This window comes from Calypte anna, chromosome 8 (assembly GCF_003957555.1).
Source record: "Calypte anna isolate BGI_N300 chromosome 8, bCalAnn1_v1.p, whole genome shotgun sequence".
NCBI classification, from domain to species: Eukaryota; Metazoa; Chordata; class Aves; order Apodiformes; family Trochilidae; genus Calypte; species Calypte anna.
Genome location: NC_044254.1, coordinates 2,789,783 through 2,803,107, shown reverse-complemented (window position 1 = coordinate 2,803,107; position 13,325 = coordinate 2,789,783). Strand labels below are relative to the sequence as shown.

Here is a 13,325-nt window from a genome sequence, read left to right as displayed (position 1 = left end):
TTGGGGACTCTCAGTGACAGAGGGAGGAGACAAGCAAAGCCCAGGGAGGATTTGCTGGGTGATGGGCATGGTTTTTTTTGGGATTGCCTGGCAATCCTTTCCAGGTGGGACATGAGCATGAAATTAGGCTGAGTGTTAATCTCCTGGGAGGGTTTGGGGGGGTGATGTGGAGCTGGACTGGTTGAGCATCATTGCATAAAATGGGGAAACAATTTGTCAGTGCTGCCACCCCCATTAAGCTGACAATTTCTTGCAATGCAGACACAAAGAGAAAACACTCTGTACTTATGGAATATCAAGCATTTTAACACACTTGGTCTGAAAAAGCCTAGGTCCATAATGTACCTTTGTGGCTCTGAGGTTATCCAAGGCAGCATCTCCTTTGGTCCTTGCATTACAGCCTTAGAACAGGAGAAAATGTCTCCTTTGGATGTTTTAAGGATTACTGCTACAGGTTTTGGTCCAATTCCCCTGTGATTTGAGTGATACTGGGTTAGATGAGCCACTTACTGGAGGCTTGATTCAAAAGAGATGTAGAAACCCACATTTTTTTTCTTTCTGTGTTGCAACTTATTTCTAGCTGAAACACCAAAGCACAAATGTGCCTTGGGATAACAGCTTACAGGACTCTCACCTGCTGAGCAAGTAATTGCAGTCTTTGGCATCCAGCCTGGATCCAGCAAGAGAGGCCACGAGGTTTCAGAAGAGACAGCAAGATCTCAGTCATGTGCATCCTGCTGAGAAGTTCAGAACAGCATTTAAAAAAAAAATAAATTAAAAAAGCAGAAACTTCTAAATGATGAAGCACAGGATGTTGTCACTCTCAGCATGATGCTGAGTATCAGCTGCAGGACATGGCCATGGCCAGCTCACAGCTCTTTCTCTACTTTATTTTCTCCTGTGACACAGGGAAGCTCAGCTCTGCTTGGGTTCTCAGCACAGAAATCTCAAGCAGAAAAAGTTCTTGACAAAAAAGAGAGCACTGACTGGCTTCTAGATCCATGGCTATCATAAGCTGTAGACATTTTCCCATGCAATCAGACTCTACAGCAAGTGACTTTTTCCCTGTGTAGTGATCCCACATTTTTGCTCTGTTGGATGTTAACCACTTGGGGTTTCATTCTCTCCAGCTCCCCTCTAAGACACAAATCAGGCCAGGAGCAGCTGTTTTCAGGGCAGTTTCATTCTGCAGCTGCCTCTTGGTGGTTTCTACACCAGCTACACCCCAGGGCTGGCTGAGCTCTTGAGTCCCCAGCATCTTTCAGAGCTGCCCCCTCAGGCTGGGGACACATCAGGGCCATTTCCTTCTCCCCCAGCTCAACTCAGCTGTTGGATGCAGCACCCTGGCATCACACACTGCTTTTGGGTGGGTGCTGGTTCCCTGCTGCAGGTGCTTCTCCTTCCTTTGGTGTTTCTGTAGCCTGCAAGCACGATGCTCAGCAGCCTCATCTGCAGACATGTCAGAGCCCTGAGGCAGGCACTGACAGTTCCTTGCTGCTTCCCAGTGGCTTTTTGTGAGCTGGTTTAGAGAGTTAAATAACTAAACTGTGAGCAGAGCATGTAAACAGCCTGCTTTGGGGTGCTCAGCCATGATCCTGCTGGACAAAATCCCCCTGGGCTTTGGGATTCTGAGTAAAGCTGAAGGTTTTGTACCCTGAGAGTGGCCTGGGGGGTATGGGACCTCTGAGTCTGTTCAGCTGGCACTGGAGAGGTAAGAGGGAGGGAGGAAGGGAAGGAGGGATGAAAGAAGGGAAGGGAAAGAAAGGGATGAAGGAAAGGAGAAATAAAAGGAAAAAGGAAGGGGAAAAGGAAAGGAAAAAGGAGGGGAAAAAGGAAAGGAATAAGGAAGGGAAAAAGGAAAGGAAAAAGGAAAGGAAGGGGAAAGGAAAGGGAAAGGAAAGGAAACAGTGAATCTCACTAGATGTGAAGTGACAGATTTTTAGTTGCAGCTGTAACATCACCTCTTCTGGTGAGCTGTCTGGGCAGAAGCAGCTCTATCAGATTAAAGGTCAGGCTTTTTAAAGCTGTAGAAAAGAAGTCACTGCACATCTGGGTTGCTGATGTACAGAAGGCACGAGCAGTATGTTTGTAGCATCCTGTACTAAAGGCATCTTTACTTCTGAGGCATCAGCCCTCTTCCTACCCCCTTTATGCCACCTCCTCCTCCAAGCACATCCAGGTGAAGCAAGCAGGGAATCTCCCAGTACTCTTCAAATATTAAGTGCAAACAGCTTGCAAAGATCATAGCACAGGATTGTCTGTCTAAATCCACAGCAGCTAAACCCCTGTTACACTGTGTATCAGGTCAAAATAGGGAATATTTTCTGTCAAAGGTGAAACTGGTCCCAGTCTGTGGGTGCATCTCTTGCCAGAGGCAGCTTTGCTCCCCAGGAGCAGCACCCAGCACTTGGGTGCTGTGCTTCAGCCAGCACACAGAGAGGACAGAACCAGTTGTATCACACTCCCAGGCCCATCCCAAGGACCAAAGAATCAATGGTAGCAATGCCAGGCACTGGGAGATTTCCCAAGGAGCTGCAGGCAGAGCTGGGACACTGTGCAAGCATCTTCTCTTGGTCCTTTGCTAAAGAGCAGGGAGGCTGAGGGTTATCCAGCCCTGGGGATGATTTCCAGAGTTTTGTGTCACCCAAGTGCAGCCAGCTTAAACTCAGATCCTTGAAGGAATAGGCCAAAAAGTTCTTGGGACAAAAAGTGGTTGTTTTTTGTGCACTTTAGAATAAAAGGAGACTGGAGGAAAGCCATGCTTTAGGAGGGGCTGAGCTATCAAGTCACAGTGTGCTGGTTTGGGCTGGGATAGAGTTACTTTTCCTGAGAGTAACCACATCACATTAACCTTTAGATGAAGGGAGAAGCACTATTAGTAAGGACAACAGCAGCCTCGTTTGGGAAGGTGGTGATACCAGCTCACAAGATTTAATGGAAAAAATAGAGTTTTTCTAATGAGCTTAATAGAGCTTTTATGAGGGACTTGTGGTAGTGAAATAGATCTATAAACACGTATTACTTGCTATCAATATTTGGGTTAAAATGTCATAAAATCCATATTAAGTGAAGCAAAAGTGGCTAAATGAAACATTTCAAAGTGGGTTTAGTGCTGGGAAAGTGTTGGTGAACAGGGAGATGTTGGCTGGGTTTGTGGCCCAGGGTCAGTGAAAACTTTCTGAGTGATTAAGAGGAAATGTTTAAGGGGCTGTTAATGAAGATGGATGATGAGACAGGGGGTTGGGATACTGGGCAGCAAATTACTGACATTACAGCTTTTTCTGGTGTGTGATGTGCACAAATAAGAATAATAGCCTAATAAAAAAAAACAAACAACATCAATTTCACCAGCACACCCAAGGCAGGATAAACCAAAGTCCATTTGGGCTGAAAATTCTTCCTTTGGTGAAAGATGAAATCTTTTCTTCTGTGTATTAAAAGTATTAGGTGACCCCAACACTGAGGGTTGTAGCAAAGAGAAACCCAACCAACACCCCTAACCCCCCAAAAAACAAACCAAAACATTTTGGAAATTCCAAGCACTTAGAAATGGCAAAAATTGGCTGATGTGTAGGTACATGTATAAGAAGAAAACACCTCAGAATATGGGAAAATTGCATGAATTTTGTGTTTCATTTTCTGAAGCTGGGGCTAAGGAAGATGCTGAATGAAGGTGCTGAAGTTTACAGAGCTTCAGTGAGGAGCAGGCTCAGCAAGGAGCCAGGAACAACAAACCAAAGCTGCTTTGTCTCCAGAAATTCATCTTTGCCTGGTCCAGGAGAAGCAGAGAGGTGACTGGGTTGGCCTGGAGGGACATCCTCGTGGGAAGGTTCCTGTGTGAGCAGCTCCTTCCCCATGGAGCAGAATGGAGAAGTCATCCCTCTCATCAGGACTGATGTGCCAAGGGATGCTCTCTCCTTAGGGGATGCCTCTTGGGGGTGGTTGCCAGGGCCAGGGTTGAGATGAAGTCAGCTGGTGCATTGCAGAGACATGGGAAAGGATGATTTCCTCAGTTTGGGCTGTGGGACAGCATTTCTGGGAATCTCAGTGCTGGCAAGGGAACTCTGTGGGGACAAGTGTGGCCTCTCCATGTGTCTTTTAGGGAGGTCAGGCCACGAGCAGAGCTCTGGGACAGGAAATGTGGCTGCGTCAGGCAAATGCTCAGCTGATTCATCCAAGCCCAGCTCCAGATAATTGGGCTTTCCAGGGCTTTTTCCCAACACATTAGCTGGAATTCCATCTAAGGATATATGTACATGGAGAAGATGGTGATGGGAAGAAATCTTACCCAGTAGGGGTTCAGAAGAACTCGATGGGAGGAGGAGGTTGGACTGGAAGAGGTTTTGTGCTTGGGGCTGGGGTACCAGGGGGTTCAGCTCCCTCAGCACCAGGGCCACTGCCAGGGTCTCAGGGACCAGTGCCACCCTGGTTTGTGCTTCTCAAGGGGTTGGAAGCTGTTCCAGTGCTACCTGCAGAGCAGGTTGGGGCCAGGTATATCTTGGAATGGGGATGCCCATGAGCAAGGTGGTCTGCCCAGTGTCCCCTAGCTCAGTCCCAAGTGCCTGGCTGGCTCTGTGAGTCATGAAGAGGAGGAAGAGTGGGGCCACTGTTGGCAGACAAGGGAAAGCAGCAGTGACAAGAGAGAGTCTGGCCCAGCAGCACGTCCTCACTGCTCCTGGGTCAGGCTCTGCTCTGTTCCCAGTGATGGGAAGCAGCTGCATCCCCAGCTCAGTGTCCTGAGGAGGGAAGGAGCAAGGCAGGAGGGAGGGCAACAGCCCACAGTTCCTTGGCTCTGGGCACTGATGCCCAAAGCAGCATTCCCTGTGCTCCCTGCTTCCTTCCCCAGGCTGTGGGACAGATCCCACACTCACTTGTGGATGGGGGTGAGCACACACACACGTGTGACATTTTTCCTTCGTGGTGGTGGGAGGGAAAGCTCAGTTTTATAACCTTGTGTCTGGCTGCATGGGCAGGGGACAAATGATGACAAAGTGGGAAGCAGAGATTTTTGCTGTCCTGCTGTCCCCTCTGAGCCTCCAAAGCACAAGACACCCCCCCCCAAAAAAAAAAAAATTAATTTTCACTGCTGATTTCTCCATGCTGCAAGTGGAGTGAGGCAGAGGTGATGTGACAGGCATGAAGAGTGGCCTGAGCTGCCACTTCTCTGTCTGGCAGGGAGCAGGGGATGTGGTGTTGGGCAGGGTACAGCCTGTGCCCTGGGAGGAAAGGTCTGGCTAGGAAGGGGAAGGGATGGCAGGAGGTTCTTGTTACTGGGAACCAGCTCAGAGGATCTTCAGCTGCAACAGCTGGGAAGCACAAATGAAGAGGGCAAACAGTGCACACAAACCCAAACTCCTCCCCAGGGGCCAGACTGCACCAGTCTGTCTGAATCAACTGGAAAAAGGGAATTTTCAGCTGCAAACTTTCCAGGTTTTAACACCAGCCCAGTGTTAAACCATGACAGAATCTGCAAACCCAGCCCAGGGAGGATTGTTCTTTATTGCAAAGCCCTTTGGGCTGCCTGGTGTGATGTTCTTGTGATGAAATTCCTTTTTACAGAGAGGTTGGGGAGTGCAGGTGACCTGGTGCTGACAGCACCAGCACCCAGGTGACATTAAAGCCACACAATCTACATTGTGTGTAGTCCCTCAGAGTCCCCAGAGAGCCTGCACCTTCTGCAGCCTGTGGGCAAAAGATTTGAAGATTTCTGGGGAGAATACAGCAGTGGGATACAGAGAACACAGCAGCATGGGCAGCCAGCCTGCTGCTGCTGGGGAAACTTATTTATTTCACAGCAGTAGCAGGCTCAGTATTTTAATTAATAATCTTTGCTTTGGGGACTCAGGGATGTCCAAATCCTAAGGGCTGGCTTTTTATTAGGGGCAAATGAAGATGGAGAAGCAAGGAACTGCAGTGATCCCCCTGTATCTAAGGCAGCCATGTTGTCAGCCTCTTGGTTTTCCTCTGTGTTGTAGATGAGCTGTCCCCAAATATGCCAGGACATAGATTTATTTTGAATTATAATAGTAATACACCTCAAACCTTTTTTTTTATTTATTTTATTTTATTTTAATTTATTTTATTTTATTTTTAGGGTTTGTTTTGTTTTGTTTTTTGGTTGGGTTTGTGTTTTTCTCCTTTGGTTGTGTGGTTGGTTTTCTCCCCTTTTTGTTTTTAGCCTCCCCAAAGCCATATATCCTCTAGAATAAAACAGGGATGTCTGAGTTGCCAGGGTATTTTCCTGGTGATTTTATCTTCTTCTTTCCTTAGAGCTCTGCTTGCTTGCTTTCTTTATTGGGATCATGGAAACCTTTTGCACTCAGGATCCTTGTTCCTTGTTTTCACCAGCTTGCTCTAAAGGACAAAACCAACAGAGGAAGCAGCAAACTGACTCCCTGACCCTTTTTACAGCCCTGTGCCCATCTGAAAAATCTCCTCCAGCTTTTAGCTGCTCTTTTCCAGTTAGAAAAAAAAACCTTGAAGCTTCCCCAACCTTTTTTTTTATTATTTTTAAACCCTCCCCTCCTGCAGCCAGACCACAAGCTGAATTTCGGGGAAGGTTTTCCCTCCCTCTGACTCCTTTGTCTCTCTTCCCACGTCACCCTCTTCCTCTTGGAGGGGCAAAAAGGGGTTGGGTGCTGCTCCTGAGCTGAATCCTGACTGGGTCAGCGAGTGCTGCTGGGCTGGGCTGGGCTATAAAGGAGACCCAAGAGCAGCCCGGCCGGTTCGGGGACGGGTTCGGGTTCTGCAGAGAGCCAAGGAAGGAGCCACACGCAGCCTCCCGTCTCTCCTGGTTTCTCCTGGTTTGTTTTTGGTTTTCCCTGGAATACAGAACCTCCCATCGGAGCAAGATGTGCAAGGGGCTCGCTGCGCTGCCAGCCACTTGTTTAAAAAGGTACCGGTTATTTCTGAGCATCTCTTGGTGGGGAGGGATGGAGGTTTGCTGCTGAAACAGAAGTGGCAGATTCAGCTCTGATTCTCCTTGTAAGGTTGGGTACAAATCATTGCTTACAGGCTTTTTTTTTTTTTTCCCTCTTTTTTCCTTTTTATTTTCTTTTTTTTCTTTTTTCCCCCCTTTCTTTCTCTTTGTTTTCTTTCTTTTTTTTTTCTTCTTTTTTTTTTTTTTTTCTTTTTTTTTTCCCCTTCGTTTTCTTAATTTTCTCTTAGTCAGAGGCAGAATTGTGTAAAGGTTTTGTACTGAGCTCTGGGAAAGCTAAACCCCTCCTTCCCAGCAGCAAAACCAGCAGCTCTCAGCATTGTTCTGATATCTCTACTTCTGCCCCAAGCTCTGCACTGCTTTGCTCCTTTGCTTCTTTCTCTGCTGCATTTTCTTTCCTTTTTTTTTCTGTGTTTTTCTGTTTGGTTGGTTGTCTTTTTGTTCTCTCTTTTTTTTGTTGTTGTTTTCTTGGGTTTTTTGGTTTGGTTTGGGTTTTTTTTTTTTTAAGGGGCAGCGAGGCAAAGAGAATATATATTAAAAAAATAAAAATATGAGGGCTTTTCCCCCAAACACATAGCAAATACAGGAACTCAGACTGCCAGGACAGGGATGTGCCCAGCCCAGGGTGCCCCAAATCTGGCTGCTGCTGGGGGGTCAGCCTGGAGCCCCCAGGATTTGGGTGAGGGCCCATATGGGTGCTATGGGGCTGGGTGCTGCCAGTGGGGATGGACAGAACTGCATTGGACGAGGCTGTGAAATGGGAGAAGGTTGGGAAAATACCTGAAAAATACTGAGATTCAGGCAGCTCCCACCTATGAGGAAAAAAACCTCCTTGTGCTCACGTTTGAAGGGGAAGGGAACCCTAAAAAAACCACATTTGAGAGCAAAATGAAAAGAAGAAAAATAAAGTTTACATCATTCACCACCTCTGTCCAGGATTCCCAAGAAAATCCCCCTTCCAGAAAGCTGCAGGACAAGCAGCCCTGTCTTGATTTCTCCTGCTGCCACCTTCCTGCAGACCTAAGCATCTTCTCTGGGAGCAAAAATAATGACAGAGTGAGGCAGCACCGAGTACCCCATCCATCTCTGCCTGGATCTTGGCCCTGGTTACATCCAGCTCTAATGAAACCAGGAGTTTTCTTTTCTCTCACCTTAGTGCTGGAGTTGTTAGGGGAACGTTTATGAGCAAAACCAAGCAGTGGGATAAGATCTGGCCAGGACTGCTGACAGGGTGCTGGAGCAAAGAGCAGCTCTGGGATGCTGCTGAGCAGCTCTGGGAGCTCAGCCCTGTGCCACAAGGTCTTGCTCTTTATTTGCCCCTGTGCTCAGCCCTGGTGAGGCCACAGCTTGAGTCCTGTGTCCAGTTCTGGGCCCCTCAGCTCAGGAAGGAGATTGAGGTGCTGGAGCAGGTCCAGAGAAGAGCAAGGAGGCTGGGAAGGGATCCAGCACAAGTCCTGTGAGGAAGGGCTGAGGGAGCTGGGGGTGTTGAGGCTGGAGAAGAGGAGGCTCAGGGGAGACCTCATCACTCTCTCCAACTCCCTGAAAGGAGGTTGGAGCCAGGGGGGGGTTGGGCTCTTTTCCCAGGCAACTCTCAGCAAGACAAGAGGGCAGGGTCTCAAGTTGTGCCAGGGGAGGTTTAGGTTGGAGATGAGAAAGAATTTCTTTCTGGAGAGGGTGATCAGGCATTGGAATGGGCTGCCCAGGGAAGTAGTGGATTCTCCGTGTCTGGAGATCTTTCCAAAGAGCCTGGATGTGGCACTGAGTGCCATGGGCTGGGAACTGCAGCGGGAGTGGATCAAGGGTTGGACTTGATGATCTCTGAGGTCCCTTCCAACCCAGCCAGTTCTGTGATTCTATGATTCTAGGCTCTGATCTGAGGGCCAGAGGAAGAATTTCCTGCTGATGCTGTCATTACACCCTGCAGCAGGTCCAGGCTTGCATCCCTGAGCAAGCAGGACTTGATTTACTCTCCCCCTTTCTTCTTAAACTGGAAATGCAAAGAGATGCTGAGGTGAATGGCAGCTGCACGTATAGATGCTGCTGTCATGCAATGATTGCCTTGAGAATGCTGAAAATCAGAACAAAATGAAGCCTGAAACCTGATAGGAGCTTGCTGTGCTGCAAGGGAGTAGCTTGCATGTGGGGAAGCTCCTGGCTCATCCCCTGCTCTCATCCCACAGCCCTTTGATTCCTCCCATCCCTTCCCTGGCACTGCTGGAGCTGGATGGGGAGGTGGAGAGATGGGAAGGGCTGCAGGAAAGGGTTGGTGAGGGTGTCAGGAACAGACAGACAGCTGGACAGGTTAGCTCAAGGACAAGGTGACACATTTACAGCCCCGTGGTGCCTTTCTGTGACAATATTTTAACTGCAAACAAACCATAGAAACAACAGCAGCGTCTCCCCCTTTGCCAGCCCTGCCTCTGGGCTGGTGACACGAATATCCATTATGTGAGGAGGGGAAAATCAGCACTGTGACCTGGATTTGTGTCACTGAACGAGCTTGTTGGAGGTGAGGAGGCTGCAGAGGGAATTTATAAAGCATTTTCTTCATCTGGGATGATTTCTTTCAGTGCCAAAGACATGAAGCATCGTCTGGGCTTCCTGCTGCAGAAGTCAGAGTCCTGTGACTACAGCTCTTCCCAGGGCAAGAAGGAGAAAATAGCTTCAAGCCAGAGGTAAGAGCAGTCACTGAAATATAGTCAAGCCCAGGTTGGCTGCAATGTGATGTTTACTCCATCACTGACCTGAATTTCATGAGCTGCTGCTTCCCAGCATTGCCTGAACCACCTGCATTTGAGTGGGGCAATATTCCTCAGAGCCTGGCAGATCCTTTCCATGAAGAAGGCTGAGCCTGAGGTCCCTTTCTGCACTTCTGTAATTCAATATGCATGTGGAAGGACCTGTGCAGCCTCCTGTGTGGGGTAATAATGCCATCACCAGACCCAAGTGGGCAAAATCCAGGATCTCAGCATCCCTGACTCTTGGAGCAGGATTTGTGCCATGGTCCATGAGGCTGCACAGAGATATTGGCAGAGAAAATGGAGAGGGCAGCCTGGCAGGGTCTCATTGCTCTCACTGAGATGCAGGTAGATACAAATCCTTCCCAAGGATTTACAAAGCCTTTGGAGGTCCCCAAAGGACAAGGTATGGTCCTGGAAGGGATGAGTGCTAGGATGTTCTGGTGTAGTATGGGGAATGAATGCAGGATGTGTTCCCACATTCCCCACGTGTTTCCAGGTTCCATGTTCCTCTCTCTTCCACATAGTTACTGTTTCCAAGAGGTTAAAGCTATCAGCCCTTTGGGGTTCACTGATGCAACCTGGGAGAGCAATCCCAGAAGTCCAAATAAAGAGCAATCCAGAAGCCACAGAATAAAGACAAAGCCCCCAACATTTTTCTGGGAAAATTCCTCTCCAGCCCACGGCTGGGGACAGGGATTGGAAACTGGAATCTCTGTAAATTAGATGTGGGATCTCTGTAAAGCAGACATGGCCTTCTTGGTCTGTTGGGTATCAATAGCAAGCAGGGAAAGAGATTTTATTCAGTGGTGTGTAGCAAAAACCCAAATCCATCCTTTCTGTACTCCCCTCATATCTTCCCTGTGTTTCTCCCTTTAGGGTTAGCCAAGAGGAAGTCAGGAAGTGGGCAGATTCTTTGGAAAATTTGATCCACCATGACAGTAAGTAAATAAATACCCTTCTGCTGGGGATGCTGAGGGTGCTGCCTGCAAAGTCTCTGCTGAGCAGTCCCCAGGTGCCAAGTTTTGTTCCTTAGCAGCACCACGTAATTCCTTGGGCCACACAGCCCCCCTGGGAGGGTGTTCTGGGTCAGATCCAAGGTAGAAGCCAAATTTATCATGAGTGGGGCTTTGCCCTACTGCTGAGTGGTCCCTTTTGTGATGGCAACTTGTTGAGCCCCTGTGCAAAGGGAGGGCAGGACTGGAGCCCAGTTCAGAGTGAGTTAAACCCCAGCCAAAAAGTGGAGAAACTGCAGCTGAGCCCATGGGATTCGCTGTGTTGATACCCTTGAAATTTCCTTCCTGTTTGTTGTTCCCATGGGCTGTTGGTTGTCTCCTTGGGGTCTCCTGGGAAGATGGGAAGGAGCTGCTTGTGTTGCTTGGCTGAGTGGCTGAAGGTTGCAGAGGGGGAGGAGGCATCTGAGGACCCACAAGTGACATCCCATTTTGGGGGATTTGTCTAAATTGCAGCCTAGAATCTGCTGTGGGTGCAGGCAGCTCTCCCCAGGGGAACTGCTCAAAACTTCCCAAAGCAAAGAACCCAGAATTTCTGTATGCTGAGCCATTGAAGTTCATGGGTACAACTCTCCAGGAACCAACCCCCTGAGCTGATCTGGTTTTTTTCCTCTACACAATCTGCAGGAGGACTGGCTGCTTTCCGTGCTTTCCTCAAATCTGAGTATAGTGAGGAAAACATCGAGTTCTGGGTCAGTTGTGAGGACTACAAGAAAACCAAGTCCCCAGCCAAGCTCAGTCCCAAGGCCAGAAAGATCTATGATGAGTTCATCTCCGTGCAGGCAACTAAAGAGGTATGAGCACAGAACATTCCTTGGGCAAAGTATCACCCTGAATTCTGCATCAGAAGAAAGTAGAGATCAGAAATTTCACAAGAGCTGAAGGGTAGTTGGTTAGCAAGGAAATGGTGACATTTTTATTGTTTTAAGCTCGGATTGAGAGTAAGCAAGTTGAGTTACAACCATGTAGCCACTCCACACGTGCACACTCAGCTGGGAGAAACCCAAAAGTCCCAGTGTCCCAGGTTTTCTGGCTGGCTGCATCCCAGAGGCATAGGTGTCAGTGTCCCCTGACAATCCACCTGGCAGCAGAGATGAAATTGGTGTCCTGCTGCCAAGGCTTCAGGGTATCCAGTGGCCATTCCAGACCAATGCTCATTAGGGACACCTTAAGTACCCTTGGGTTTTCCTTTACCTATGTGAGCCCCTTGTGGGACAGATTCTTCTGATTCCATCCCTTTGGTCCCACAGGTGAACCTGGATTCCTGCACACGGGAGAGGACAAGCCACAACATGCTGGAGCCTACTCTGTCCTGCTTTGATGAGGCTCAGAGGAAAATATTCACCCTGATGGAGAAGGATTCTTACCGCCGCTTCCTCAAGTCCCCCTACTACCTGGACTTGGTCAGCCCCCCAGGTGCTGCCTGTGGGCCTGAAAGCTCCAAAAGAAGCCACACACACACCTTAGACTGCAACTCCAACCTCATCTCCCAGTGTGCATGAACCTTGCAGCAAGGCAGAAGTGGGGCTGGGCTCTCACCGGGGCAGCAGGAGCATCCATTGGCACGAAGCAGCAGAGCTGTCCCCATTTAGCTGTCCCATGTCCCAGTTGTACCCCATGGCATGTGGCTGCCAGCATTTGTAACCCAAGGCAAGGCTCAGTTTGTGCAGCAAACCCTCCTCTCATTGGTGTAGGAGCCCTGGGGTCTGTGTCTGACAGGAGAGCTGGGGCCAGCGTTGCATCTCCAGTGTGGGTCTGGCAAGCCCAGGGAGGGCTGGGGAAGGGAAAGGAAGGGAAGGAAGGGAAGGAAAGGGAAGGAAAGGGAAGGATGTGCTCAGACCCAGCACTCCCCACCCAGGGACCAGATTTGGTGAAGCTGGCAAGGGGCAGGAGACAGGGGAAGCCAAAGGAAGCACTGGGGACTGTGAGCTCCCCTTGCTCGTGGGCAAAAGCTCAGATGAAGCTTGGATGTCATTTAGCTCCCAAATGTCAAGGCTTTTTTAGAACACAAGCTGTTCTGCATTAGTCTGCAGACACTGGAAGAGCTCTTACTCTTCCTTGGAAGGGAGTCCAAGGCTTTTCAGGCCTTTTTTCTCCATCACCACAGCCACCATTGCAGGGCAGCTCTCCCCTTCTGGCCACTTCTCTCTCCGTGCATCTGGTTTTTGCTGGCCAAGGATCTTTCCTAGGGTTCTGCAGAGCTGTTGTTTGGGAGGAGGTTGATTATTCCCTATATTATTGTGTCCTGCATGCTCCTAGCTTAAACACCAGAGCTGAGCAAAACAGAAACAGGTTCCTCCTCTCCACTCCCAGGCTGACAGGTAGGCATTGCTAACTCTGGGAGTGCCAGCTGATTTCTGGGTTACCTGTCCCAGCTTGTGTGGAGCAGTTTGTGATGGAATGGGATGGCTGCCACAATAGCTGAGGAGAAAAGACTCTGCCTGGAAGTACTTGAAAATATTTTTTTTTCTTTCTTTTCCTTTTCTTTTCTTTCTTTTCTTTTCTTTTCTTTTCTTTTCTTTTCTTTTCTTTTCTTTTCTTTTCTTTTCTTTTCTTTTCTTTTCTTTTCTTTTCTTTCTTTTCTTTTCTTTTCTTTTCTTTTCTTTTCTTTTTCTTTTCTTTTCTCTTCTCTTCTCT

At 48.6% G+C, this 13,325-nt stretch overlaps 1 protein-coding gene across 3 annotated transcripts in view; it reads left to right on the top strand.

Annotated features, from left to right (window-relative positions):
• Positions 1-6,709: 6,709 nt before the first annotated feature.
• Positions 6,710-13,325, top strand: part of RGS4 (regulator of G protein signaling 4) — a 7,653-nt gene continuing 1,037 nt past the window's right edge. The window contains exons 1-5 of one of the 3 annotated variants that reach the window (XM_030455563.1): positions 6,712-6,895; positions 9,508-9,612; positions 10,555-10,616; positions 11,316-11,482; positions 11,939-12,104. In XM_030455563.1, coding sequence (XP_030311423.1) covers positions 6,852-6,895; positions 9,508-9,612; positions 10,555-10,616; positions 11,316-11,482; positions 11,939-12,104 — 544 coding nt within the window. In that variant the 5' untranslated portion in view covers positions 6,712-6,851. Of the gene's footprint in view, positions 6,896-9,507; positions 9,613-10,554; positions 10,617-11,315; positions 11,483-11,938; positions 13,185-13,325 lie in introns of those variants that run through there. The other 2 variants (XM_008494828.2, XM_008494829.2) reach the window with 2 other exon arrangements.